Source organism: Osmia bicornis, chromosome 1 (genome assembly GCF_907164935.1).
Source record: "Osmia bicornis bicornis chromosome 1, iOsmBic2.1, whole genome shotgun sequence".
NCBI classification, from domain to species: domain Eukaryota; kingdom Metazoa; phylum Arthropoda; class Insecta; order Hymenoptera; family Megachilidae; genus Osmia; species Osmia bicornis.
Window position 1 is genome coordinate 16,551,650 of NC_060216.1, and position 25,520 is coordinate 16,577,169.

At 33.4% G+C, this 25,520-nt stretch overlaps 4 protein-coding genes across 8 annotated transcripts; 2 read left to right on the plus strand and 2 right to left on the minus strand.

Moving 5' to 3' along the window:
• Positions 1-103: 103 nt before the first annotated feature.
• LOC114871819 (sodium- and chloride-dependent GABA transporter ine) lies at positions 104-12,501 on the minus strand. Of its 4 annotated transcripts, none has more exons than XM_029178272.2 (12): positions 12,196-12,501; positions 10,784-11,456; positions 7,424-7,614; positions 5,056-5,190; positions 4,646-4,871; positions 4,100-4,367; positions 3,746-3,974; positions 3,336-3,448; positions 3,108-3,248; positions 2,827-3,027; positions 2,150-2,326; positions 104-1,902 (listed from the first exon to the last, which is right to left on the minus strand). In XM_029178272.2, the coding sequence occupies exons 2-12, from the start codon at positions 11,443-11,445 to the stop codon at positions 1,729-1,731; spliced, it is 2,517 nt and encodes an 838-aa protein (XP_029034105.1). In that variant the 5' UTR covers positions 11,446-11,456; positions 12,196-12,501; the 3' UTR covers positions 104-1,728. The 4 variants fall into 4 exon arrangements, with proteins under 4 accessions (XP_029034105.1, XP_046144093.1, XP_029034106.1 ...); XM_046288137.1 differs by lacking the exon at positions 12,196-12,501 and adding an exon at positions 11,663-11,809; XM_029178273.2 differs by lacking the exons at positions 10,784-11,456; positions 12,196-12,501 and adding an exon at positions 9,453-10,023.
• Positions 12,502-15,212: 2,711 nt separating this feature from the next.
• LOC114871891 (endocuticle structural glycoprotein SgAbd-4-like) lies at positions 15,213-18,107 on the plus strand. The gene is made up of 2 exons (XM_029178449.2): positions 15,213-15,293; positions 16,266-18,107. The coding sequence occupies exons 1-2, from the start codon at positions 15,282-15,284 to the stop codon at positions 16,728-16,730; spliced, it is 477 nt and encodes a 158-aa protein (XP_029034282.1). The 5' UTR covers positions 15,213-15,281; the 3' UTR covers positions 16,731-18,107.
• On the minus strand, positions 15,285-24,487 carry LOC114871893 (endocuticle structural glycoprotein SgAbd-8-like). 2 transcript variants are annotated; one of them, XR_003788661.2, is made up of 5 exons: positions 22,223-22,368; positions 19,838-20,020; positions 18,348-19,299; positions 17,945-18,012; positions 15,285-15,537 (listed from the first exon to the last, which is right to left on the minus strand). XR_003788661.2 is itself a non-coding variant. In XM_029178452.2 (4 exons), the coding sequence occupies exons 3-4, from the start codon at positions 19,847-19,849 to the stop codon at positions 18,916-18,918; spliced, it is 396 nt and encodes a 131-aa protein (XP_029034285.2). In that variant the 5' UTR covers positions 19,850-20,020; positions 24,197-24,381; positions 24,473-24,487; the 3' UTR covers positions 18,284-18,915. The 2 variants fall into 2 exon arrangements, 1 of the variants encoding a protein (XP_029034285.2); XM_029178452.2 differs by lacking the exons at positions 15,285-15,537; positions 17,945-18,012; positions 22,223-22,368 and adding exons at positions 24,197-24,381; positions 24,473-24,487 and having other exon boundaries at positions 18,284-19,299.
• On the plus strand, positions 24,452-25,464 carry LOC114871892 (endocuticle structural glycoprotein SgAbd-2-like). Its single transcript, XM_029178451.2, has 2 exons — positions 24,452-24,562; positions 24,939-25,464. The coding sequence occupies exons 1-2, from the start codon at positions 24,452-24,454 to the stop codon at positions 25,323-25,325; spliced, it is 498 nt and encodes a 165-aa protein (XP_029034284.2). The 3' UTR covers positions 25,326-25,464.
• Positions 25,465-25,520: the final 56 nt, after the last annotated feature.

The following is a 25,520-nucleotide window of genomic DNA, read 5'->3' on the forward strand; positions in this document are numbered from 1 at the left end:
TGTAAAAGATAACTTTTTAAAGTTAATATACGATAGTATCACATATGTATTACAATGATTGTTTCCTTTTATCACGTGTACAGTCATACCGTTGTTAATAAGCTTATCCGAACACATTTTTTATTGTATTAGGTACAGTCGCTTATGTCATTATTACCTACTGGATAAAATGTACAGTGTCGAGGATGGAGAGTTCAACTCGAGTTCCGCTTCCCTGGGTTTCCGGTCACACCCCAAGTTTCTTAACTTATATCATATTTCTTAATTAATATACTAAGTTTTATAATATTTAATAATTATAAAAATTATGTTATTCTTTTCTGAATCTCGAATCAGCTGGCTGTGCTCGATACTGTACACGTAAAACAATAATTATTTGTACTCGTTGCTGTTTTACAATTTTTACTTATATGATACATCGATTATTATTATTAAAAATTGCAGCGCATTAAATAATCAATGTAGATTTCTACAAGCTGTAACAAACAAAAATAGTACAATCCAAGAGAAACACATTTTCCAACAAAAATTAAAATTTAATTTTGATTGATTTGTTTAAACTAATAAGAATAGAAATTTTGAATACACTTATAACATATACTTATTATAAAATATTAATTGTTATATTATTGTAAGACTATTAATTTATTCTCATGTTATTCTACAACATGTATTCGTATTACTAATTTAATTAATTTAATTATTATTATTATACAAACCATGTTATACATTCCACTAAAAATACTTCTGCATATTACTAATTCCTTTTTTTTATTATTATACAAATAGGACAATTTATGTCTTTTGGATTGTACTACAAATTTTGAAACATCCTATGTTATAAAGAATATTATTTTACGCAAGAAAAATAAAAAAACAGAATAATATTATTTTGCTTCGATGTGCATGATTTAATCATTGCAATAGAATCGAATGCCAATGGAATGTCTTCAGGAATGTCTTCAAGAAAAATGAAAGTACGATTTACATTTATACCTAATTGTTTGAATTTCATAGAAGTTTTTTTTTTAATTCTATACATTATACACCTTTATAATCTCTACGTCATGTAATAAGATAGGGTGATCCTGGAATCTAAAATTATAATTAAATGTCCCATTTAGGTTCGAAATACGTACCTACTGAGAAAATGACACCATTTTGAAAGACCATCATAAATAAATAAACAAGAAAAAAAAAATGGGGCATACCTGACAATAAGTTATTTCGATTCAATTAAAAAATAAATTCCTACATAAATTAAATATAATAAAAAAGTAGTAAATTTCATCATAAGGTGGCTATTACAGTATATAATAATTAAGTGTCATGAATCACTGTATGTTCAATTATAGCCTTATGAGGAAATTTTTTCTCTACAAAAAATACTTTATTTTTCTTTTTCAATTTATTTGTCTTCTATCTAGAATCACCCTGTGTCTCGTCATCACTGAAACATCATCAAATACAATGTAAATACTCTGTATTCTTATAATAAATTTAGAGAAAAATTAAGAAATTGATGAATGTCAGCATTTCCTATAAAATTTACAGGCTCTTTTTTTTTCATTTTACAGTGAGTCTCACATATTACGAAACACCCTATATAATTAAAAAAAAAAAAAAAATGAATATCAGCTTCATCTACGACAAATATCTGCAGAAACACTTTATACAAAGAAAGGTACTCGTGAATTGAAAATTTAATATTCTTTCCTTTCTTCTCCATCAAGTCTGGGATTTCGGTAAAAAGCTATTGGTATTCAATTGTATCGGACTATTCAATTCCTGTTGTTCTTTGATCACAATATCATCTTCAAAACTGTGCATTGGTTCGGTGCAGTATTCCTGTCCGCAGATTTTGCAAGCTTCGAAATGCGGCTTAACGGAATTTCGTAATTTCTATAAAACAATTGTAAAAGACTAATTAATAAGAACGATCAAAATAGAGTAGTATTTGATTTAACAGCTTCAGTTCGGGTGGTGGTATAAGACGACAAACCAGACGACCGAATGGCGTCATAAGATTTCGAAGACGATGACTTGAAGAAATTCAAGAATTAAATGTTTTTTAAGTTTCGGTCACGATTGGCCAAGATACCGCTGTTGAAGGGATGAGAAAAAATTGTTTAAATTTTTTATATTATACCTCGAGGCATGTGTTGCCATTGGCTTTGACGAACTCATAAATCGCATAAGCTGGAATGCAAATGAGAGAAAGAGAAGCTATTCCCCAACCGATCGCCTCTGCCCACCATGGGTACTTGTACTCCCCGTTGTGGTAGGTCGGTGGTTCATAATCAATTAAGCTGAATACCCACACAGCCTGAAACACAAAGCAATTTATGGGAATCCGGTGGACGGTTAACGTCCAGATATACAGTGCTTTACAGATATAACAAATTGTAAATTAATAAGAAAAATAAAATTTAAAATAATAAAAGATTTTTCAATTAATTCATTTGACGCAGAAACATTTTACGACTTTGTTTACCAAGTACGTTTATATAAAAAGTACCATTTAGATATTTATTACAAAAAAGTGATATAAATACATAAAACGATGACCCAGATCAATTTTACGACTTTGTTTATAAATTTATCAATATGTAACAGACTTTGATTATTTTGAAATGCAAATGAAAAAATGTATCTAAAAAACTATAAAATATCTTGTAACATTGATATTAATGACTAATAAATTTAATATCAAGAGAGTATGAATGCTTAGTAACATTGATAATCCTATCATTGCTTATGACAAACTTTTAATATTTTTTTTTCACTCTGATTAATTATTGTCTATATTTGAAGATATCCACTTACCATGATAAGAAGGGGCGCAGCAATGCGCCAACAAAATCTAAAATAAGAAGATGGTACACGTCCAGTCATCTCCTTCACATTATTACTCAACCTTTTAACTCCGTAACACCAAGATATAGCAATCACTTCAAAGAAAGCTAGAAACATGATTGATATCGAGGCTGCGTAGTGATCTATTAATTGGAAGAAATAGATTCCACCCTGAACAAAAAATAAAAGAACAAAACTTTTAATACAACGTTGATTGAAATAATTATAACAAATATTATTAAATATCTTACCTGAGTAATATTAGGGAGGCCAAGTAGAAAAGATATGACGCATATTAAAAGTACTAATGTTTCGTGACATACGAGGTGACGTTTTACCCATCTTGGAAAACCATCTTGAATTGATGTTACTACTACCTCCATTATTGCAAACTGAAATTTCAGTATGACAAGCTATTAAAATATAAGAGGAGAAAAAGAATTTGATTGAAGGATCTTCGGCATAAAATGATACCATACCTGACTATTCAAAGAAAGGCAGACTAGCATAAAGAAAAATAACACGGCCCACACTTGTGATGCTGGCATCTTGGCTAGTGCTTGCGGGTATACAACGAATACAAGACCAGGTCCTTGAACGGAAATTATGATTTGTCTATAAAATTGCAGGAGAAGTTAATCTGACATTGACTGACACCACTCAGACAGAAATATGTTTATTATCTTTTATATTACATTACGAGGAATGTTTAATTTCTTATTTTTCTTTAATATTATCGAGCCCATAATCCCTACTTTGACAATTGGTTGGGGGAAAAAATCAAATGTTTACATTCAACGAAAGTAGAACGTATTTTATCAAGGCAACTGTCTCGTAAATAATTAAGAATGAAATTATAATTGCAAATTAGACTGAGGATTAAACGTACCATCTGTTAGGACGGCTTCGACAGACATATTTTGTTCCACAGCGATGTTTCCAATAGTGGCGAATGAAAATATCCCAACCAGTAAGCTACTAAACGCGTTAATAAGTGAAACAGCTACGCTATCTACTAGAATAGTGTTGTGGAATTTATTATAACTGGCAAAGCATATCATCGAACCGAACGCTATGCCGACGGAATTAAATATTTGTGCTGCCGCGTTGATCCAAACCTGAAGAAAAAAATCAAAGGTATTTTTGGAAAACAGTTTCAAAACGATCTACGATCTTCGAAACGTAATCATATAACAAATTTAATATTATAGAAGAATGAGAAATAAATCTTGTTATTATCCACCTTTGCGTCACTAAGGAGTTCCCAACGAGGATGGAAGAAAAATTGCAGACCCTTGTCAGCACCTTCAAGGGTGAGGGACCGTGTAAGAAAGACCACGATCAAAATGAATGGCAGAGTCGCGGTGATATATCTAACTTGTGCTGATGATTTTATTGACTTCCATACCGAGAAGTACACCAATATCCAGGCAGTAATTAAGCAAGCAACTAATTCCCATCTAAGTGCTCCTGATTCTTCGATTCCTTTACTGATTTGGAGTACTTTGTTGCTAATTTTCAACACAAAACAGAATACATATTAATTATAAATCATATCAAATTCGTTTTAATTAAAAATGATAAATTGAGAGATTTTCAAAAATTCATCTTAAATTTAAAAATTGAATATCAAATGATATGTACCATTTTCTGAAACAAACGTGGTATCAATTAGTTAATAATAAATGAAATTAATTAAAAATTCCACCAAGGAATTATGTGCTGTCCTGTCTTGAAGACATTAATTGCTTCTAAAATTATTAATCGATTTGTTAAATTGAGAAATTACTCAAAAAATTCTTCGGATGGTGTTCTAGAAGCGTTGGGTCTTGTACGGTTGTCGATGACACTGTAAGTTGGTAACCAACACGCCAATGTGTTCCATGAGTTATCGCAGTCTGACCATGGTTGTTTTGCTCTGAACGCCGCGAAGAAATAATATATGGCGTACGCTATTATCACATTATGGTAGGTCGACATCAGGAATGATATTACCACCGATGACAGACCAGCTCCTATTTAAACAAATCTAATTATTTCTCTTTATCATTATTCATTTTTGGAAGAATATTATCTTCATTTATTATTGTTAATTTTGGAAGTTGATTAATTTTAAGGGAGTTTATTAAATGACACTGTATTTTTGTATTTTTGTATTTTTGTATTTGTTATTTTATTTAATTTATAAGTATGGTTTACCTTTAAATAAGGGACAAATTTGACCGAGAGCACCTATTGGCCCTCGTCGTGTGAATTGTCCGATACTAAGTTCCATGTATAATAATGGTACCCCACATACTATAAGTATGATGAAGTAAGGTATCAAGAACACACCTGAAAATTAATTCAATAAAATCGTTCTTTAATTGAAAAAAAATGTATCTATAAGTATTACTTAGATTGCATATTAATAATTGTACTGAAACTCGTAAATTCCCCTGAAACCATTAAATAATCATCATTATTCCGTATCCTAAACGTTCTCTTTAAAATTCTTTCTTTTCATCTCCGGATAAAAACATGTCTACTAAATCTGCCTATACATAATATGGATTTATTAAAGGTTGCATTAAACACATGACTCGTACGTAATAGTACTCGTAGTTAATCGTCATTCTGTGGGCAGTAACAAGGTCACTGGATGTAACTCTTTATTCGTAATAAACGATGATCACGGACCCGTGGATTACGAGTTTAGGAACAAGCACGTTTGACCCGTTCAAAATTACCAACATATATTATATTGTTTTTCCTATCAAAAACTTTCTGCAACTACTACTGTGTTTCAAGAGTACGTTAATTAGACTTATAATTGGTAACATGTGTTACACGCTTCCATGATTCCTCACATTAAGCTAATTTATTCGTTTCCTTCTTTGGACGAATGCCGTATGAAACTTTTCGTATCAACTACGTTTTGAAGGTGTCATAATGTTTATTAGATTTATGAAACATTATAAATGCAAACGTTTAACTTTTAATAATAGTAAATAAAAATCATAGAACAATTATACAATTTTTATAGTTAACACAATAGGTACCTGTCTTAGATTATCACAGTTTGCTATCAAACCTTTCGCTCTTCCTTCGATATAAAGTGTAACTTACGATAAGAAAGATAAGATATACGTTTCTAACAATTTTTTAATTTTTAATGGCTTAAAAATTGTTAAAAGTGTATTTATCGCAATTATTGTGATAAATACATATTATTTGTACATTTTAACCGTCGCGCGTCGAAGAGTTAAGTATTTCCAGAATCAATTTTGTATGAAAAATGAATCGATAAATACAATTTTGATGATTAGAAATTATAGATGGAATATTAATTTAATTATTGATAAATTAATTTTGCAACGTAATATTTATAACGATAAATTCAGGATGAAATCATTATGAAAATTTAATCACGTATCACAGATATCATGACGATTATTGTTTCCGGTTGTGCCATTGAAAATATAATTTGTACTGCGTCGGTGCAGCTCACGCACATGTAAATTAATTCTACGAATGTAGTATCGTGCTGGTCGAACAAATCAGACAGCATTCTTTCATTTAACAATATGATTCACAGCGTAGCTTGATTATCAATGAAATCTACCGTTTCGTACTAATGTTTCGTTCAGTTTGATGACACAAAAGTATTTTGTACAAAGATTATTAACCTAAAGTTAAATGCGTCTGCTATCGAAGGGTTAATAAATTGACCAATGTAATCTACCTTTCATGAACGCCAGTGTACGTCCTTGCAAATTCTATTATTAATGTCCCTTGTTACAATATTTCGCGGCCATTTCTTTTTCCCCATCCCCTATTGTTAGCACACAATTCTCTCTGTCCGTCAAGCCATAACACAAGTGCGTATCATGTTGCCAGTAATTTTCAAAGTCTAAGAGCTTCCCGGACTAGAGTCCGGACATGTCGCAATCCGCTTGCGGAACTTGATACATGACCTTGCCAGAACGCAGCTAGACCATCTACCATCGTAAATGATTTCAATGACACCGGTGGAAATAATAATCGGTCGAGTATCATTTCGTTGGTTAAATTGACCTGGCCGGAAAACCACTGCTGGTGGTACGATCTGATTTCACATTGGACATCCAAGCCAAATTTTTTCTAACGTATAGTATGTATACTAGAAGTCATGAAATGACCATTGCGTAAATTAAACGCTCAACGCGTACATAATTTAAGAAATTCTATTTTACATCCTTCTACTGATAAGAATACCACAAGTCCAGGTATATCTTGAAAAGCGTAATTAGTTCTTCGTTTCACACCAGTGGTGTAAAGCATAAACATGTACTCTTATCACTGTTGCACTAATCACAACAGACGTATGTATGTCACAATCTAGCACGTTCAAATTTGTTTTCAAGACATACATTATTATTATTTTTAAAGCGTTATCACGAAAACGATACTAACTGTAAGTTTCTCATTACACGAGGCATTATTAGTGTCCACTCAACGATAGCTGTTGTTGTTAATTTTGTACTTCATATTATTTTCATTTTCTTAATCATACATTATTTTGAAAATAATAATAATTATAACTTACCACCCCCACTTTTATAACAAAGGTAAGGAAACCTCCAAACATTGCCCAGACCCACGGAATACCCAATACAGGCGAGGACGAATTGTACTTTGTTAGCCCAATGGGGTCGCCTTGGTTGCCTGTAGTCTCCTGGGTCTTCTCCGTCCGCGTCGTCGAAGCTACTACACACTGACAGATCATCCTCAAATGACCTGGAACAAAATAAACCCGAATCATTACTTTCGATGTCATTGAAACGTCTCTTGAACATTAAAACGCACTATCTATACCATACTATATATTGTTCTACTATCTAAGGTGCTGTTTGATCTATTTCAAAACTTATGTTTGAATAACGTATAATTCACATCGAACACGTAATAATCATTATGCAAGTCATTGCATATTTATCATTAAGCACTCGAGACACGTTTGGAGTGTCTACAGGGAGTGACATGCCTTCTGTCGAACATGTCAATCATTAAAGGAAATGCAAGCGTTATGCAATTATAATGTTATTGTTATAAGTTAAAATGATGCTGCACCCAATTATGATATCACTGGGAAATCATTCACCTTTCAAAAATTAAAATAGATAGAACAGTGTCGTGACAAAAGTTATGACTTTTAATTTATGGGTCAAAATGACCCTTCATCTAGCCACCAGATGTTGAATCAATCCATAAAAAATGAATTTAAAAAAATAAAAAATAAAATGTGCCCTAATCGTCCAGTTATTAACACAGGTGTCTTGTGTTAATTACACAACTATGCCAATTCCCATAACTCATAAGATGACACGGTTTTCGCATCCGCAGTGTGTACACTAAACCCATAAACATTCTTCTTCATTTTTCCTGCTTATAAAGTATAATCATTACAAGGTCTTTAGGTACCCTTGTTTTGCACGATCGTTAATCATAATAAGGATCCATTTTCTTTTATTCCTTCGTTAACGTTTATCAAAAAGGGTTCGCGATAAATCACAACTATGTATAATCTTCAGTTGATCGGGGATTCTTGGCGGGTACAGCCATGGATTTCACAAGTGAAAAAGAATTTTGTTTCACTTTGAATTCGCGTCTTCAGACACGATAACAAGTTGATTAAACAATCATCGTGATAAGTGCAAATCTGCGAATAGCCATGAATTAAATTTTACGATTTTAAGAGGAAAATTAACTTACATAATAGTTGGGCAGAAAGATAAGAGATAATCCGAGCAGAATGCATGAAATTTTCGAAAACTTACATTTCAGAGTTTAATGAAACTACTGTGCAAGCAAAGAAGTTTAAAATATATTTGCTCAGAGTATCAAAATATAATTAACCGTGTTTATATAAGGTTTTCCAGTGACATAACCGAAATTGGAATCGATCAATTTATGGTACAGGTAAACTTTCTTATCATGAGGCTATTTAAATCTGGGTCTTATGTGATCTTTACTTTGCTGTCACTTGTGACGTAAGGATAAATATTTCTATCTTTCAACTTAATTTCTTCTGACACTTGCAATTATGCAAATATTTGCACTTATCAATTTTTCAATATTTAATTTTATATCTTATTGCAAACAAAGTACTATAAAATGGATTTTGAAGGCACTTAGGAGTTAAATCTGATAATAAAAATTAAAAAATAATGAAATTATCAAATGTCCAGAATTATTCAATTCTAATTAAATTTTCATTAGAATTTCATGTAATCGATATTGACACTGATAGTTGGTGCTTCAAGTTTTGTAATTTTGTATTTTTTGATATAGTAAAAACCATTTTGTTTGAGTACGAAAATTAATATTTTAATATGTATTACGAACAATGGTCGGTTTTTCACTATTATTAGCTATGATTAGTCTACCATTAAATTTTCCTCTATTCTATGGGGGGAATTAGTAACGCGACACCATAGAAATTTTCAAATGTGGAACAACAATTACCTGTCTTTTAATTTCAATGGAAGAAGCAGGGCAACTACAACAATGTACCGCATGAACACCTACTTATAACAAGAGTATGGTCTTACATTGTACACCTATTATCCACTTACGTCTCTGGGACAATACGCTGAAATTGCAGGCCCTGAACGACCACACCACGCTTCACAAACTGTTCAGATCTACAGGACATTTTTGTCACAAAAATTGCCCAAATAACTTCTCAATCCTTGAACAGTGGAACCTGAGTCAATCGTGATCCAAACTTACAAAACATGAGCAAAGATGTTAATCTAACGTTAAATGTATAGTTTTTAAACGAGAAGAAGAATTTTTAAAAGAACGGTGTAAAATTTAGAAATTCGTGGCTCTCTCCATGGTCCGCCGAGTGGAAAAATTTTACATTTTATTTGCAATGAAAAGAACCCTCATTAGATTTCCATTAGAAGTCTATTAGAACTAGAATTTTAATTAATATGCAATACTGATATTGTTTATTTGTGAAGAATACCACGAGAATTTATTTATACACCTAATATATCGCAGACTGGGCTTTAATGAGCTCATAAAATTAAACTGACACCACTAAATTTAAACAAAATCATTGAAACGAGTTTCTCGTAACAGAAAACTGTTCCAAGTTTCAAAGCAAACTGCACGATGAGAGCACTGATAATGAGTCTTATTTTATGCAATCGGTCAACCAAAAAAAAGGAAATAGCGTTTGTTGTTTGCTTTTATCATTAACTGACAGTTGAGAATCATATGACAAGCATGAGATGCGAAGAGAATGATCCTACTCTACTCATGTTTGATTACCAAAAGCTTACACCTTCTAGGAATAACTCTGAAACATACTTACCGATGTTTTTATCGTGAAATTTTAAGTACTGATTGTGATTTATTTTTACCCATAGTCTTTCATGAATCATTTGACAAATATCTTCAGTTTTAAATTGCCCATTAAATTCACGATTTCTATATCGTTTTTTTTTTTTTTTTTTTTTTTATAAAATTAGTTCTAGAATTTTAAAAATTCAGGATTCCAGAATTCAAAAATTGTTTAACTTGAAAATTTCAAAATTTCAGTATTCCTTAATTAAAGAGCTCTAGAATACACGATTCTTCGTCTAACTAGAGCAATTTTCCACACTTCAAGTTCATACTCACCCATCTAAGCCACTCTACCACGCAAACAAACAATAACAATCAATCATCTCTAACAACCTTCCTCAATTACCAATCATCAATATTTCCATCCGAACGGTCCATCTAACACTTATCGTATCTACCTCCATCACCCAACCCCTCGAGAAACCCTATCCTCCTACAAGCATCCAGCCGAACTTGCTCCTAAGGAAAACCGCACACAGTATACATGATTCATAGACCGCTGCTTCCGGCGCCTCAAGACGCCAGGAGTTAGGTAATATGGCTCACTTACGGCGGCGGATGTACCATGTTAAGCAGCTCCGACGGCGAAGTGGGAACTCTGCGTATGGTGAGCTTCCGACCGTCGGAAGAGCCCATGCCGATGGAGGCTAGAGAGCGTATAGAAACGGATTCTGGAAACGGACGAACATAGGTTTGCCCATTGCCGTCGGAGAAGACGACGGATGCCCAGCTGGTAGCTGGATGATGGTGTTCGTCCATTGTGGGGTTCGACTTGACGGACCTGACACTGGAGCAGCGATGGTGTCTTCCAGATCTGAGGGCACCTTCCCGGATCAGTCTGCCCTCCAAGTGTACCGGTTGGTCCAATAGCTTCGATGTCGGGTGAAGCCGGTAAGGCTTGTCTTTCTTCAAGCCGTTGCACTGTAGATTCCCAGAATTCGTTGGAGTGATGGTGGTCCTTCTGGCTGGGTCACCACTGCTCAATAGTCGACCCCTATCCTCCGAGAGGGAGTCCGAGTCGGCCTCATGGGGGGGCTGGTAGTGCCCTATCCTTATCACGTCGGGGTCCATGTCGTCAGAGGTATCCTCCTCCTCGGGCATCGTGCTCATCTTGCGCACGCTCTGCTTGCCGATCACGCTCTGAAGACGAGCGCCGCTCTTGCTGCCGTCGCTACCGTTTGCGACGCTGTTGCTTCCCGTGTTGTTCATCATGGCATGGCGATCTGAAAAGAGATACAGTCAGATGGTGGTGGAAGAATTCTTGCACGGACTTCCGGTTAGGAAGGAAGGTGACTAATGTGGGAAACAGACGTAGAATTGAAGAAGCGAGGAAGAAAGGCGGCAAATTTTATTCTAAATATCTTCTATACGTATAATACAACTATAATCTACAAATAGTAATATAACTAATTCGGGCCTGAAGCGTCACCTCTCCAATAAATTTCAAAAATTCCCAAAATATAAAAGTTTCTCCTGTGCAAATTTAAGTGTCTAATTATATCTCTAGGTCATAATTGACCTCATTACTGTTTGAATACAAAATTAAATAGCAGCTTCTTAAAGGGTTAAATACCAAGGCTCCTACACTTAAAATCTTTCTGGGTCAGATTGAAACTTTCGTCTCTTATATACCTCTAATCTGCACCAAAGTGAATGAATTATCATCGCGTGCGATAATTTATTACCATGGATAAACTTTCGTAAACTCGTCGTACAACCGCGAAATTAATCTTATCTTCGTGGATGGACCATTTAATAATACAAAACAATGCACAGAGATAAGACGTTGCACGACCGAGATTCCGCTAATGGAACACACGTTGCGATGACTGATGATTCTTTCGGTGTACGAGCTGAATGAAAACATTGGTTCCGACGCGACGATTCATTCAGAAACGACCAAACGCGGTAAATAGTGTGATCGAGGAGAAAATTAAATTCATTTAACTTATAATCATCTACCTGTCAGATCGATGAGGGCCTCAACCGGGTCGATTGCATTCCAAAGGAGTCACTGTGACCCATCGATGCACGGAGATCTGATAACATCGGACACGCAACCGTCCACGTGGAAGTTCGGACGTTCTCCGATTTGATAAAATTTTAGTTTAGAAAATTCTTTGACAGAAAAAATAGTAACGGAGCGATCGAGATACGTCGACGTCGCGTCACGACGGCGTTGTGTACGCTGATTGTGCGTCAGCAGCCGTGTCAGATCGCGCACAAACACATGTTTACCGGACGAGTCCTCACTTCACTCTGACCTCTGGTGGTCGGTGCGTAGACTAGTGATTGGAACTCGAGATCTATCAAGACGTACTCGGAACGCTTCGGTCGTTTCCGGAGGGACACGTGATCCATTAGAGATATCGATCGAGATTTCACAAAATCTTTTTCAGTAGCCGATGCGTCGTCGAGTCTGATGGGAGGAGAAATGTTTTATGAAACCTATTTATTTATTTATATGTATAGTATGTACAGTCTGCTGCTCATTATAGTTTGCTTTTTTATATGATTGTAGTCTAAATAATGTAGTTCATATGATGTATTGATACACCCTGTTAAATAAAACAATTACAATATGTTTTATGAAATAATGTGTTTTATTATAAATAACGTTTTCCCCTTCGAAATAAAATATTTCACATGATTACAGGCTTATTGTGCATCATTGTGAAACGTTCCTTAATATAGGCAAACTGTTATTGTGCAACGTAGATGCAGTTAAATTGCATCGTATTGTAATTTTCTTTCAATAAAATAAATTCTTTTGCCACGTGCAAACAATAATTACGCGGATAATAATTTCTATAGTTAATTACATTGGAACTTGTCTCGTTTGAATCATGCTACTATCGTGCCAAAGAAATGACGTTGAAGTAGAATGGGTTGCATATGCACAGGTGATCACTGCTGCATTTCATAAATGATATAATAAATCCAATTTAATAATTTTTTTTAATTTGTAATGAAAATTATTGATTGAACAAAAATCCTTCTACAAAACTTAATAACAAATCTAATTAATAAAATTCAAAAATCAAAAATATTTTTGATAAAATTTGTTATACAAAAGTCTAACGAAAGAATATTAAAGATTAAAAATGTTTCTAATAACTTTTATTTACCCAACCATCTTCCTATAAAACCAAACTATATCATTGACATATTTATTACATTGTTGTAATGAAATGTTTATCAATTATTGCTTGTAATACAGTTTTCCTGTTCAATTTCTAATATCAATAAAACATTGGATCGTAAATACTGAAACAAGTTATGTATCTTGTAATATGTTTGATTAAATGAAGTAAGGTCAGTTGGATCGTAAAATTCAGATAAATCTCTATAACCGGTTGCATTTTATGGTTCTTATTGACGCAATAATATTTAACAAAATATAATAAGGTCAATGTTATCGGATATTTACTTTATATGCATGCACAGGTTTTTTTTGGTTTCAAAAAATCAAATCGAATAATAATTATCTAAATGCAAATTGTGGTGCAGGGTATACTCTGTTGAAATCACTAGGCCAAGGACTAACGATAAGTGTCTATGGAGTGCAATTCCCATGGAAGTAACGGGCGTTCAAGTTGTCGATGTCATTATCCCCTGATAAATAACAGGTACGTTTCAGCGTAACCTTTCTTGCTTACTTGCAACTCACGAAACTGTGCTCAGCTCGTCCCTACGACCAACTAAGCGATTTCGTCCCGAGATTTAAGTTTTCTACTACGATAAAACAAACTACGGTTATCTGTTTCCCAAGAAGAAATTGAATGTTCAGATTTGCACTTCAGGATTTTTAATCAAACTTCTCTTGCATTTTCTGTATGTGCAGACTTTTAATAAATTTGAAAATTTTCTGTAAAGATCAAATCATTGCTTTTGATTGGTTTTATTTTATAAGAGGTAGAAATGATACTGTATTGATAAGTACAATATTTTTCAAGGTTGTATTACAACATAGAGAAATTTTATCTATTGCTTCATTTGCGGTAAACGTGGATGTATGTATGTATGTACGTTCAAGCATAACCGTAATTACTCGAGGATATAAGTTGTTCTCATGGTAGAGCTTGAAGGTTCGTTTGCATTTGACATTAACACCCACGTGAACGTTTGTGAAGTATTTTTGAATGTATTGGATTCGATTTTTATCAGAGATCTTCGACGTCTCCTGAATATATGATAAATTATGATACAATAAATAAATTAGCAAAAAAGAAAGGAGAATTTCACTTCTTCGAATAAAGCAAAAATTACATAATATAATAAATAATATAATAAATTGAGTTATACTTATAGAATTGAGAACAAGATTACAAAAATATAAATTAGTAATTATAATATTTCACTTTCTTCCGAGGGAAGAAACACTAATGAACTATCGCTTTCCAAAAAACAGGGTCAATGATAAATAATCAATTTGAATTACAAAATAGATGACTATCATTCGTTGACATCGAACCCATTACCATATTCCACAAAAATTTTTCCATTTATCGAACGTTCACCTAACGATGCCACAATCATGATCGTTACTCTCATTGTCCCCTATTCACCAAAAAGAAAAAAAAAGGAAGAAGTCATCAGGATAATTACGCAAGTGAATACTTACGCAATGAATTTCCAGAAGAAACGAGAACCACCATCATCCAATGATTTCCTTGAAATTACCATCAAAAACCCATGTTATGTGATTTCTATCTATATGGCATTATTATGCAAAGTTTTTTTTTGTTTCAATTTAAAGGGTTCGTTCGTGGTTAGAATCGATCTAGAATCTAGAGGGAGAACGGACTTATCCCGAAATAAACTTTCTCGGGTTATGTAAAGAGTGGCAACTGGTCGCCGGTATAAAGGTCGGCTGTGCCCCCAACCGTCCAAGAGTTGCTCACGAACATCCCAACGGCAACCATCTGGACGAACCAGCCACATGTGACCGTGTCCATTTTATCTGACGCTGAAAATTATCTTTCATTTTCAACATACAGCACTTTCACGAAGGAGATCGTTGTGAGCATTGTTGCACGTGTACAACCATGCGTACCCTGGTAAGTGTCTTCTTTTGATTTGCGACGCGTTCCACTTTCTTTCTGTCCATTATGAATATCCAATATCTCCTATTGGGTCATTCCAATATTTTTATATTTCGTTATGGTTAATTTAGAATATCTAACGATCTTTTCTCCAGTTCAATTAAAATTTTTAGATGTTCAATTTTTATATGAGGCCATTTGAAATTATTTGTATAAAATTAAGGAACATTAAATTAGTTCTCCATGGTTTTTATATTTTCTGAAAATAAAAATTTTATATTTCTTATTGTTAGACTTAAATTTATAGTTAGATGCATAATTTTTTAATGAAAGAGTTTCATATAACAAAAGAATAATATTTAAAGGAACAGTGTAAAGTTTTAAAAATAATAATAATATGAAATACAAAATTACATTAAAATTGTGCCTCTCTCCATGGTCCGCTATTCGACGGTGAAAGGTAATAGATAAATAAATAATCTTTCAAATAAGTTACAATAAATTTGTATGGATGTCGTGTAGCTGCGTTAGAGGAGAGTTTCGTCCCTTTTACTCCTTTCAATCGTACTGAGTATTGTGACCTACCTACTGATACATTCGTCTTGCCCTGACCTTTTACGGGGAAAGGTATCTCAATAGATTTACAGGACGAACATGATAAAGATTAAAGGATTGGTATACCGACTCTAATTACACTTTAATCTTGAATTAAATGTTCTGGTAAATTTAGATTTTACAATGCGGAGTTTCTCCAATTAAAAGATACCATTTTGAGTAATAAAAAAAAACTTTTCCCAAATATTTTTTAATTCGAACTGCCCAATTGTCAGAGCGGATTACACAGTGGTTATCTAACGATCAACAATTTTATATTGAGAACATTGATAAAAATGTTGTATCCTCAATGCACCGAGTCCACTTATAACCCACTCAGCATATCAAAACCATCATAAATTTTATAGTTCTAATTTTACCATCAATTTCCAGGTTCTCCTCGCTCTGGTAGCATCAGCTTCCTGCCAGGAGTACTTCCGGCAACCGGAGAAAATCGTAAACGAGAATAGAGATCTAGGTGACAATCGCGGACACTATTCCTTCACTTACGAAACAGAGGGTGGTATAGTACAAAAAGAAATCGGCAGCCGGAAGTATGCTGGCACACCATCGGAAACACAGTTGATCCAAGGATCAGTGCAATACAATGCTCCAGATGGTACACCAATAGCCATCAGTTGGACGGCTGATGAGTTTGGTGCTCAAGTAGCTGGTACTCATATACCAACACCTCCACCGATACCACCAGCCATTCAAAGGGCACTTGAGTGGATTGCTAAACAACCATCAACGCCGGAACCGGAAGAAGCTGCTAAAGATTCGCCCAGTCAACAAAACGCTGTTCCTGTTAATAATAATCGGCAGTACAAATCGTTACGACCTAATCAACGAAACTGATTTAATCATTGATAATGAGAATTGAAATTTGATTTTAGGATCTTTTTTCATTTTATTGAAATTGGAGCAGCGTGGGCTCACTGGTGGCACATATTAAAATTTAATACGTTCACAGTTTAACAATGAAATGAAAATTAAGAATCTAAATTACTATTAATAATTGTCAGTTTTCTAAATTACAAAGTTATGATTAGTGACAATCGCTATCAAAGTGTGAATTAATTATAACATTGATTTAAATTATTGTTGGCATATGAACATTCAGTGTATACAGGGTGTCCTCAAAATAATGTCCAATCTATAAATTGCTAATTCTCTATGTTAAAATAAATTTAAGAAATTTCTTTAATATGTATCTTGCAATTTTTTATGTAAATAATTGGGAATTTAGTATTTATATAATTTTTGAATTGTACATTAGTTTTGATACACTCTGTATAATTTCTAATTCTGGATTCTTGTGACTGTATTGTGAGTCATCAGAACTGTGAACGTCTTAATATAATTGAATAGCTAAAAGTAAAAGAAAATTAAAAGTATTATTAATATTAAATGAAAGATGAAGTGGTTGTGTCTCGAATTTTGATTATAATTAAAGCGTGCAATATTTCTATAAATATGCAAAAGACTTTTGTTTAAAAATTTGAATATCCATGAAGGAATTAACCCCTTCAGAGAAATATAGAAAGCTAGAAAGTTTAAAAAAATAATGTAAAAGAACTGAAATAAATAAAAAAATTTTCTTATTATTTGTAATTCATATAACATGAAAATTTTATGAAAGGGTTAAATATCACTTAAAGTTCAATATACAAAAGATTCATATTTCTATAAAAAATTTAATTGCCCAATTTCAACCACATTTACATAGAACAGTAAATCGTTAGTAGGTTCGTAATCGACATATTGTGATCTCATGAATAAACCTGTGAAGGAAATTATTATAATAAAAATTGTAATGATTTTCTGTTCAATCAATTCCTTATGTAATTCTGTGATTAGAGGAAAGTAGAAATATTTTCATCGTACATAAATTTTGCAAAATACAAAATATTTCTCTGTATTTTTTATTTTTTTATTTTCCATATCATCAATCGTAAATGTTTTCACGAGCAAAAAAATGTTTTTATACGGTGTATATTACACGAGAACTGATATCAGTAATGGAAAATAAATAAAAGTATGGACATTTATGTGAAATATTTATTACTCACGTGGTATTTGATGAAGTCACTGATTTTTTTGTTGATCACTGACTTTCAATCACATTGGTCTCGCTTAGCTGTGAAATTTACATAAATTCCAGTATGAATGATCATTATGTCGATGACATTTAGTTAGTTAAATAAACAATATTTCGGTTGTAGAAAACATAATTGGAACATTTATATTTTCTGTTTCTTCTTGTATATTGAAATTTGTTATATAAAATTATTATGTAAAATAACAATCTTTTCATGTTTTGTTCTAAAATAAACCACGTCTTTCATAATTAGAGATGGTTATTTTTAATAAAATAAACATTGGTTTAATCAAATGATGTATTTACTTATCGACATATGATGGGTAGAAAATATATTATTCTATTATAATATAAGGAAAGAGGAAAAGACTAACCAGGCAGGCTGTGCTTGCCCCCGAGTATCATCCTCCCCAGGGACTCTTGCCCCCAATGAAAGGAAAAAGCTGCCCGAGCAAACTATCTCCTTAGCTCCCTATAGTCCTCCAACGAGACGAGATAGTAAATGCGTAGAAATTCACGTGCTCGAAGCAAGCCCGACTCACAGTACTTACACAGATTTCGACCGAACCGTTTGAAGAACTGGAAACAACTGAGCTTCGACTTTGCGTTGAGCGCGTGAATTTGTAAACATACACTGACTCGTCTCGTAAAAGTTGCAGATTGCAATAAATATATCAGTACAGAAACATATATAGACTTGGTATAGGATATTTGCCCATTGTGAATGCAGTCTTAGGCCCAATAAAACAATAATATGAGTGCCTTTTTAAGTCGAGTTTCAATTGGGCAAGTAGTTGGGACCAGTATACTTTGCCAGGACCTGAGCAATCTACTTCTCTCCGCTATGAATTCATCCTAAAACTAAACAGCCTCCCAGTGTGTATTCCTCTTTACCCCTGTATCTTCTTGCGAGGCGCGCCCAGTAGATCTATCCGTCTGGTCTCATTGAGCACCGATATTGTTCTCTTCAGGATGAGCGGCAATGTATTCGAGAGCCTTGAGAATCTGGGGTGGTATGGGAGGGATGTGGCTACCTTGGGGTTGGAATCCATTCTCGTTAGCCACGTAGGTCACTTGAACAATTTCCCCATTTGGCGCGGTGTAGCTGTAGCTACCCTGAGCTTCTCGAACCTCCGCTTGGGTGCCTGCGTAGTTAAGGTAGCCGACCTCTTGTGCTTGGATGCCATTTCCCGTTTCGTAGCTGTAACTGTAACTTCCGTCGGGATTCGGGCCGACTGCCGTTTGCCTGAGGATCGGTATCGGTGTGGTGTACGTTTGGGTCAACGGTGCACCCGCTGCCAAGGCTATCAAGGCCAGTACGATTGCCTGAAATCATGCGGATACTGTTACCTTTCAAATTTTGAAAATTCAAAAAGTAGTCAAGTGTATTGCGTTTAAGAAAACTCTGTTGTAAATAATGCAATTCGAAAATAATTTGAAAAATAAATAAATAAATGATGGAAAATATAATTTTGTATTCGTTCTCTTTTAGTTATTGATAGACCGATGAAATCATAAAAGGAAAGAGTTGAATTATACAATTTTTTGCACGGTTCACAAAATTCCAAAGCATTTCGTTCAAACAAAAAATTCCACGAGGAAAAAATCACTGTAGATATTTATTTTATCTTTGTAGTTTCCTGGAAATTTTTGAAAGGATCCTCATTCCGGATCCTTATTCTTAGATCATAAATTTTTATTTCTACTAGTCACAGACATAACTATATTTTCTATGTTCTTTATTTTATTTGTCCTAATTGCTTATTGAATAATTGTATTATTTTTTGTGAATAATTTGAAATGCTGAACTATGAAGAGGGGTACATATTAAAAAAAAAAAACCAAATATTGTTCTCAAACTCACCAATTGGTACATGTTGATTTTTTATGCTGCTTTTTCGGTGGTTCTTTCCGAAGAGTTTCACGTTGCACTGATTCTACCATGGTGCTCAGGATCCCTTTATACCTCCATCAGCTGAAGATTCGGCGAATTTCTGGCAAGGTACTGCCTTTTTTAACCCCACCTCCATCCCCTTACTCTCCCACTCTGTGAAAGAGAACACCTTCAAATTTTTCAAACAATTCCGGTTGACAATGTAGGCGTGGGAGGATCAGAAAGTTGAGGTCATAACTTGCATTTCTAGCAATATTTCTTTTGTTTAAACAAGTTACATGGATGACTTGGAATTCTTAATGTGTAATTAGGATAACAGAATTTTTTGCATTTTAATTTTTTATCAATATTATATTAATAAATATTCGTTTACAAATTTCATATTAATCCATTATCAGTTTCTGAGACTTAAAAGAGAAATTTTGTCCAGGGTGTGACTGGAGACTAATTATTATGAGTAATTAGTAAAAGTAAAGCAGATTGCAATAAATATGTCTGTACTAAAGCGCATCCTTATTTATAATACGATCCTACAGGTGCAAGAACATTTTACTTGCGTAACGTTATATAACAAAACTGCAATTCAATATTTTTTAAGAGTACATACAGGACCTTAAGGATTTACAAATTATTGGACTTTTAATTTCGACGTGGTACATGGTGAATAAAACCTAAAATTCGTGATACGTGTTAAATATAAATTTTGTATCTCCATTGCTTTTCCATTTTTTCAGCTTTCTATTCAATGTGTTTCTTAAAAAACAGTACTATATTATTTTGTTTGAATCAAATAAAATTTAGTAACATTTCAAATTGAGTATTTAGAGACGAAACTTTGATAAAATAGCAATAAATAGAATAAAATTAGAATAATTTTGCAATAAGCACATAATTAATAGTCTAAACAGCTAATTAAAAGCCACCATATATTCCAAGGTTATTTTCAAGGTTAATAAGTATCTGAAAGACATCGTCCTCATCACTTAAAAAGCAGTGATTTTCTATCATTAAAATTATATGTATGTACAAAAGAAATATAGATATCTACAAAATCACTGTGTAATCCTGAAAAGAAACATTAAATTTCGAAACCATGAAAACATTTATTACCCCATCATTAATGATTCCCGCGATAAAGCTTTATGATCAAACTTTATGATGATTAAAAAACATTTTGACACGAATAGAGAAGTAGAAGGACGAAATCTACATAACGTTAGATTTCATGAAATGAAGATAATAATCAGATGATATTTCGTAAAGAAAAATAAATAACTTCATCAAGCCCTAAGGTTTCAGTACGCACGTTGATCATTAATATTTTCAGAACTTTGTCGTTCATTTTTAATTAACGCCAAGCATTTGTAACCTTTGAGGACAACCAGTGAAAGGTACCATGATTTATACTTCCCAGTTTGTTGATGATGCCTAACACGTTGATTCTAATGAACGTTTTCTAATCTTTTCGATTCGTTTTGAGGACGGATAACTATATAATTGAATAATATAACAAATTGGTATAAACGAATGTTAGAAATTAGTGGTGTTATATTATTTTCTGTCATTTGATAATTAAAAATTAAATGGAAGTATTAATTCCTAATTATTAAATACCACGCATTAATGGTTGCCACTGTTTAACTATTATATCGCAATTAATTACAATACACCAAAGTGAAAGTAATTACACTTATCTCTTTGTGTAATTACCAGGAAAAAATTTCTTTGGCAGGAGGATTTATAGGAACAAATTACTGAATTATTAAAATACAGTTGAGAACATGCATGTCCAGGGATTATTAATAAATGCAGATGTCATTATTGAGACAATTTATAGGGTCTCAATAAATTGTATACAGGTTTTCCGGTATACAGGTTTGAAGTAGGTCCCAACTTGCGATGGAGGAGGATGCAGTAGAGGTCATCTCCCTTACCTGAATACTACATCAGCGTTTCCCAAACTTTAACGCATCAAATAAGGTATACGTTACAGAAAGCTTTATACAGTCTTTTTTATTAACTTTCGAGATTTAAACTGATATATCATAAGTACTGGTTGGCAATACTTTTATGTTATCAAATTTTGTCGCATGATTGTTTTAATTTCTAATTTAAATTTTTCATTTGGCATCCCTTAAAATCAATATAATTGTTAATATAATATCAATACTTCTCTGGATTTTAATATAAAACTAATGCTACTTAGAATTTTTTTCTTCTTTTTCTTCTTCTAATTATACCAGCCATCAATGATTTTTATGTTTCTTAGAATGATTCATCTAACACTTTCTAAAATATTTTTTCCGCAACTTATAAAATACAGTTTGGGAAACCCTGCTATAGAATACTTTTTACTTTCACAAGGTGGATGAGCCGAACTCCCTTTAGTTGGTTCAACGAAAGTTACGTAGCCAACGATTAAGGAGTCTCTTCCAACGGGTTATAATAATTTATCACTTGCACTTCACAGCTCCACCTTCGTTCAAGATTCCAGCCTTTTATCGAGTCTTAACGACCATGAGAAATCGTATTCCAAACTGATTCTCTTATCAGTTTTCACTGGTACACTTCATTTTGAAAAGCTGTGATATAATCATACAACTTGGAACGTTAACGTAATAAAATAAGATAATTTTTTAATTTTGTGATAAAGGAATAAACAAAAAAATATTTTAAGATTTTAAACTATAATTTAAATAGAAGGTTTACGTTAAAATATATATACATTTTTCACTTTATCAATATATTTGATGGTAATGAAATAAATAATAAAATCATTATTACAACAATCAAATCAGTTACCTATGTCCCCTTACTATGCGCAACCCAGCATTCGATTTACGATCCAGCATTCTATTTTACCGACAGAAAAACGATGATCGACGAATAATTATCAGAAGAAACAGGTAGATGACTCAAAAGGATATTTCTCAAGAAATTCCCAACATTCTCTCCCTCCAAAAAACGAAATGGGTAAAAGTGTTCAGAAAAAGGTTGTTGATGTAGAAAATGATATCTTGCACTGATAATTTCATCAATCAAGAAGTGACGAAGGTTTAAATGTCAGGTAACTGACGATGACCTGTTGCCAAATTTTGATGTCTTCAAACATCGTCTGTCGTGTTCCCAAACACTTTCGTTTTCTCATAACCTTAAGAAAAAAAATCCTATGGCCCCCGGGTCATAAGGACATTTCCAGGCGAATAGATTTATTGCCAAATTACTGAACTACGAGATGCACTGCTACCGAGATACGTAGGAATAATTGCGAAAGAGAAATGAAGTTTCACCGTTTAAACATGATATTTGCAGAGTAAATGAAAGATGTTACTCTTGTTTATATAGAAACACAGTCGAATTAACGCTTTTAGCAGCTAGACTGACATCATAAATTTCAAACTTACAAAATGTATACAAGAATATTAGTTTAAATTTAAATTGATAATTTTTAAACGAAAGGGTTTTATATACATATTGAAAGGATAATTTTAAAAGAACCATGTAAAAGTTAGAAAATGAATATGATTTGAGATACAAAATTAGATTAAAATTGTAGCTCTCTCCATGGTCCGTCATCCGAGGGTTAAGTTGCTGCATATAGAGTGGATGATTTTGAAATATACAAAGTCTGTCCTGATTTGATGATTTAAAAGTATCATGGAAAACTATTTATGGTGCATCAATTGCCAAAAGGAGGAACTTTTTTGGCAGTCAGCCTCTTGCACCGTGAAGATAGATAAGCTTACATATTCGGTTCGCGTGCTGTAACCCAAGGTTCAACAGATTTGTTACACGGCTGAATTTATAAAACACGTGAAACACGAAAATTTGCCCAAAGGGATCACCGGGTCAATGAAAGCATTGAAAATGAATTCCATATTTGGTGAGACCTTTCGTGGATTCACCTTACGTGCACATATGCACCTTGAAAGAATGGCATTTGAAAAATTATAATACAAAAGATTATCATTATTAAATGCATAATCATTTGAGGAACGATAATATCTTCATTTCATGTGTACATAGTTAATTGATATGTATGATACTGGATATAAGGATTAATATTTTAATTTTTAATTTAAATTAATTTGAAACTTCTGAGTAGCTTCATTGTTGTTTATTATAGTCGCAATAAATAATAAATTTTTTAACTAAAAATAAGTGAATAAACGACAGAAAAAGGAATTCTTTACCTGTACAAAATCCAACTTAAGTTTTTACAAAATTATTCAAAATATGAAATCGTTTGTCATTTTGACAGGGTTAACTGTTAACAAGGGGTCATCATCAGTATAACCATTTTAGGGAAAACATTTGAATTATACTCACGTAATAAGGTGGTCAGGAACTTTCTTCGAGCGCAGATTTTCAAGATGATGCAAATGCGTCTCTTTTTTTCCAGAATCTTCATGAACGTGTGTCACAGGGACACGATGTTGTACGTTGACGAGACGTGGCGTTTCTGTATACCTACTGTACTCACTCTTCCAGCTTGCCCCTCTATTTGACCCCCTCTAAAAAAAGAAGAAAAAAAGGAATTTCGTAATGTTTGCCAGTGTCTAAGCTTGGGCCAGAAATCTATCAATGAGAGAGAGGTCCTCGCACCTGGCAAGGTTTCGGCTGAGATATATAAACGGGTCCGTTAGACTTGGTCTTTACTACCTGAAAACCACTCTGATCAACATGAACACTTTGGTGAGTTTCGCGATTCGGTGAAAAATATTTCATTAACACATTCATTCTCATTGGAGTCATTAGTGTTAATTAAATAATTAATGAAATTAAGAGAGAGAGACTAACTTTAATAAATATCTTTGATATTATATAGTGATAATGGCATAAAGTAGCAGAATGAAAATTAACAGATTGCATTGTTAATAAAATCAGTGTTAACACACTAATTAGCGCAGTGAAAATTAAACTTTAATTATTAGGCACACAAGTAGTCGATCTTTAAATTTAAATTTCATTAGAGTAATTAATGACCAATTAGCGAAACTCAAGATTCATATAATCTTTTTTCTTTGCTTTCATCTTTGCTATATAACAATAAAAAAATGTTCTCTCTTAGATCTGTGTCCTCTTCGCCTCCCTCGCGGTATCATCTTTCTCCGCACCTGTGGAGAACACCACACCGGTGGCCATCGTCGCCTACACCGCCGATGGTCCCAACCCAGATGGTTCGTACATCTTCAGCTACGAGTCTGCAAACGGCATCAAGGTAGCGGAACAAGGTCAACCGAAGCAGCTGAACGAAACGAACTCGGTGGTGATTGTCGAAGGATCCTACAGTTACCCTGCTGCTGACGGAACTCCGGTCTCCCTGAGTTACGTAGCAGACGAAAATGGCTTCCAGCCAAAGGGCGAACATCTCCCAACCCCTCCTCCCATCCCAGCTGGGATCTTGAAAGCTTTGGAATACATCGCTGCTCACCCGGAACAAGACCAAGCTCTCTGATCATTTAATAATCCGGTATAGAAATAAGACTTCATTGACGCGACGATGGGTCTTAAGAACCCATCGCGACACCCTGTGTATTTTAAGTGTAAATTGTGTAATTTTAAGATGAAAAGATGTATAGTGATGAAATGGCGATACTGGTAACACCTGAAGTGTGTTAATGATGATTTTAATTGCAAAATAAATTTTTAA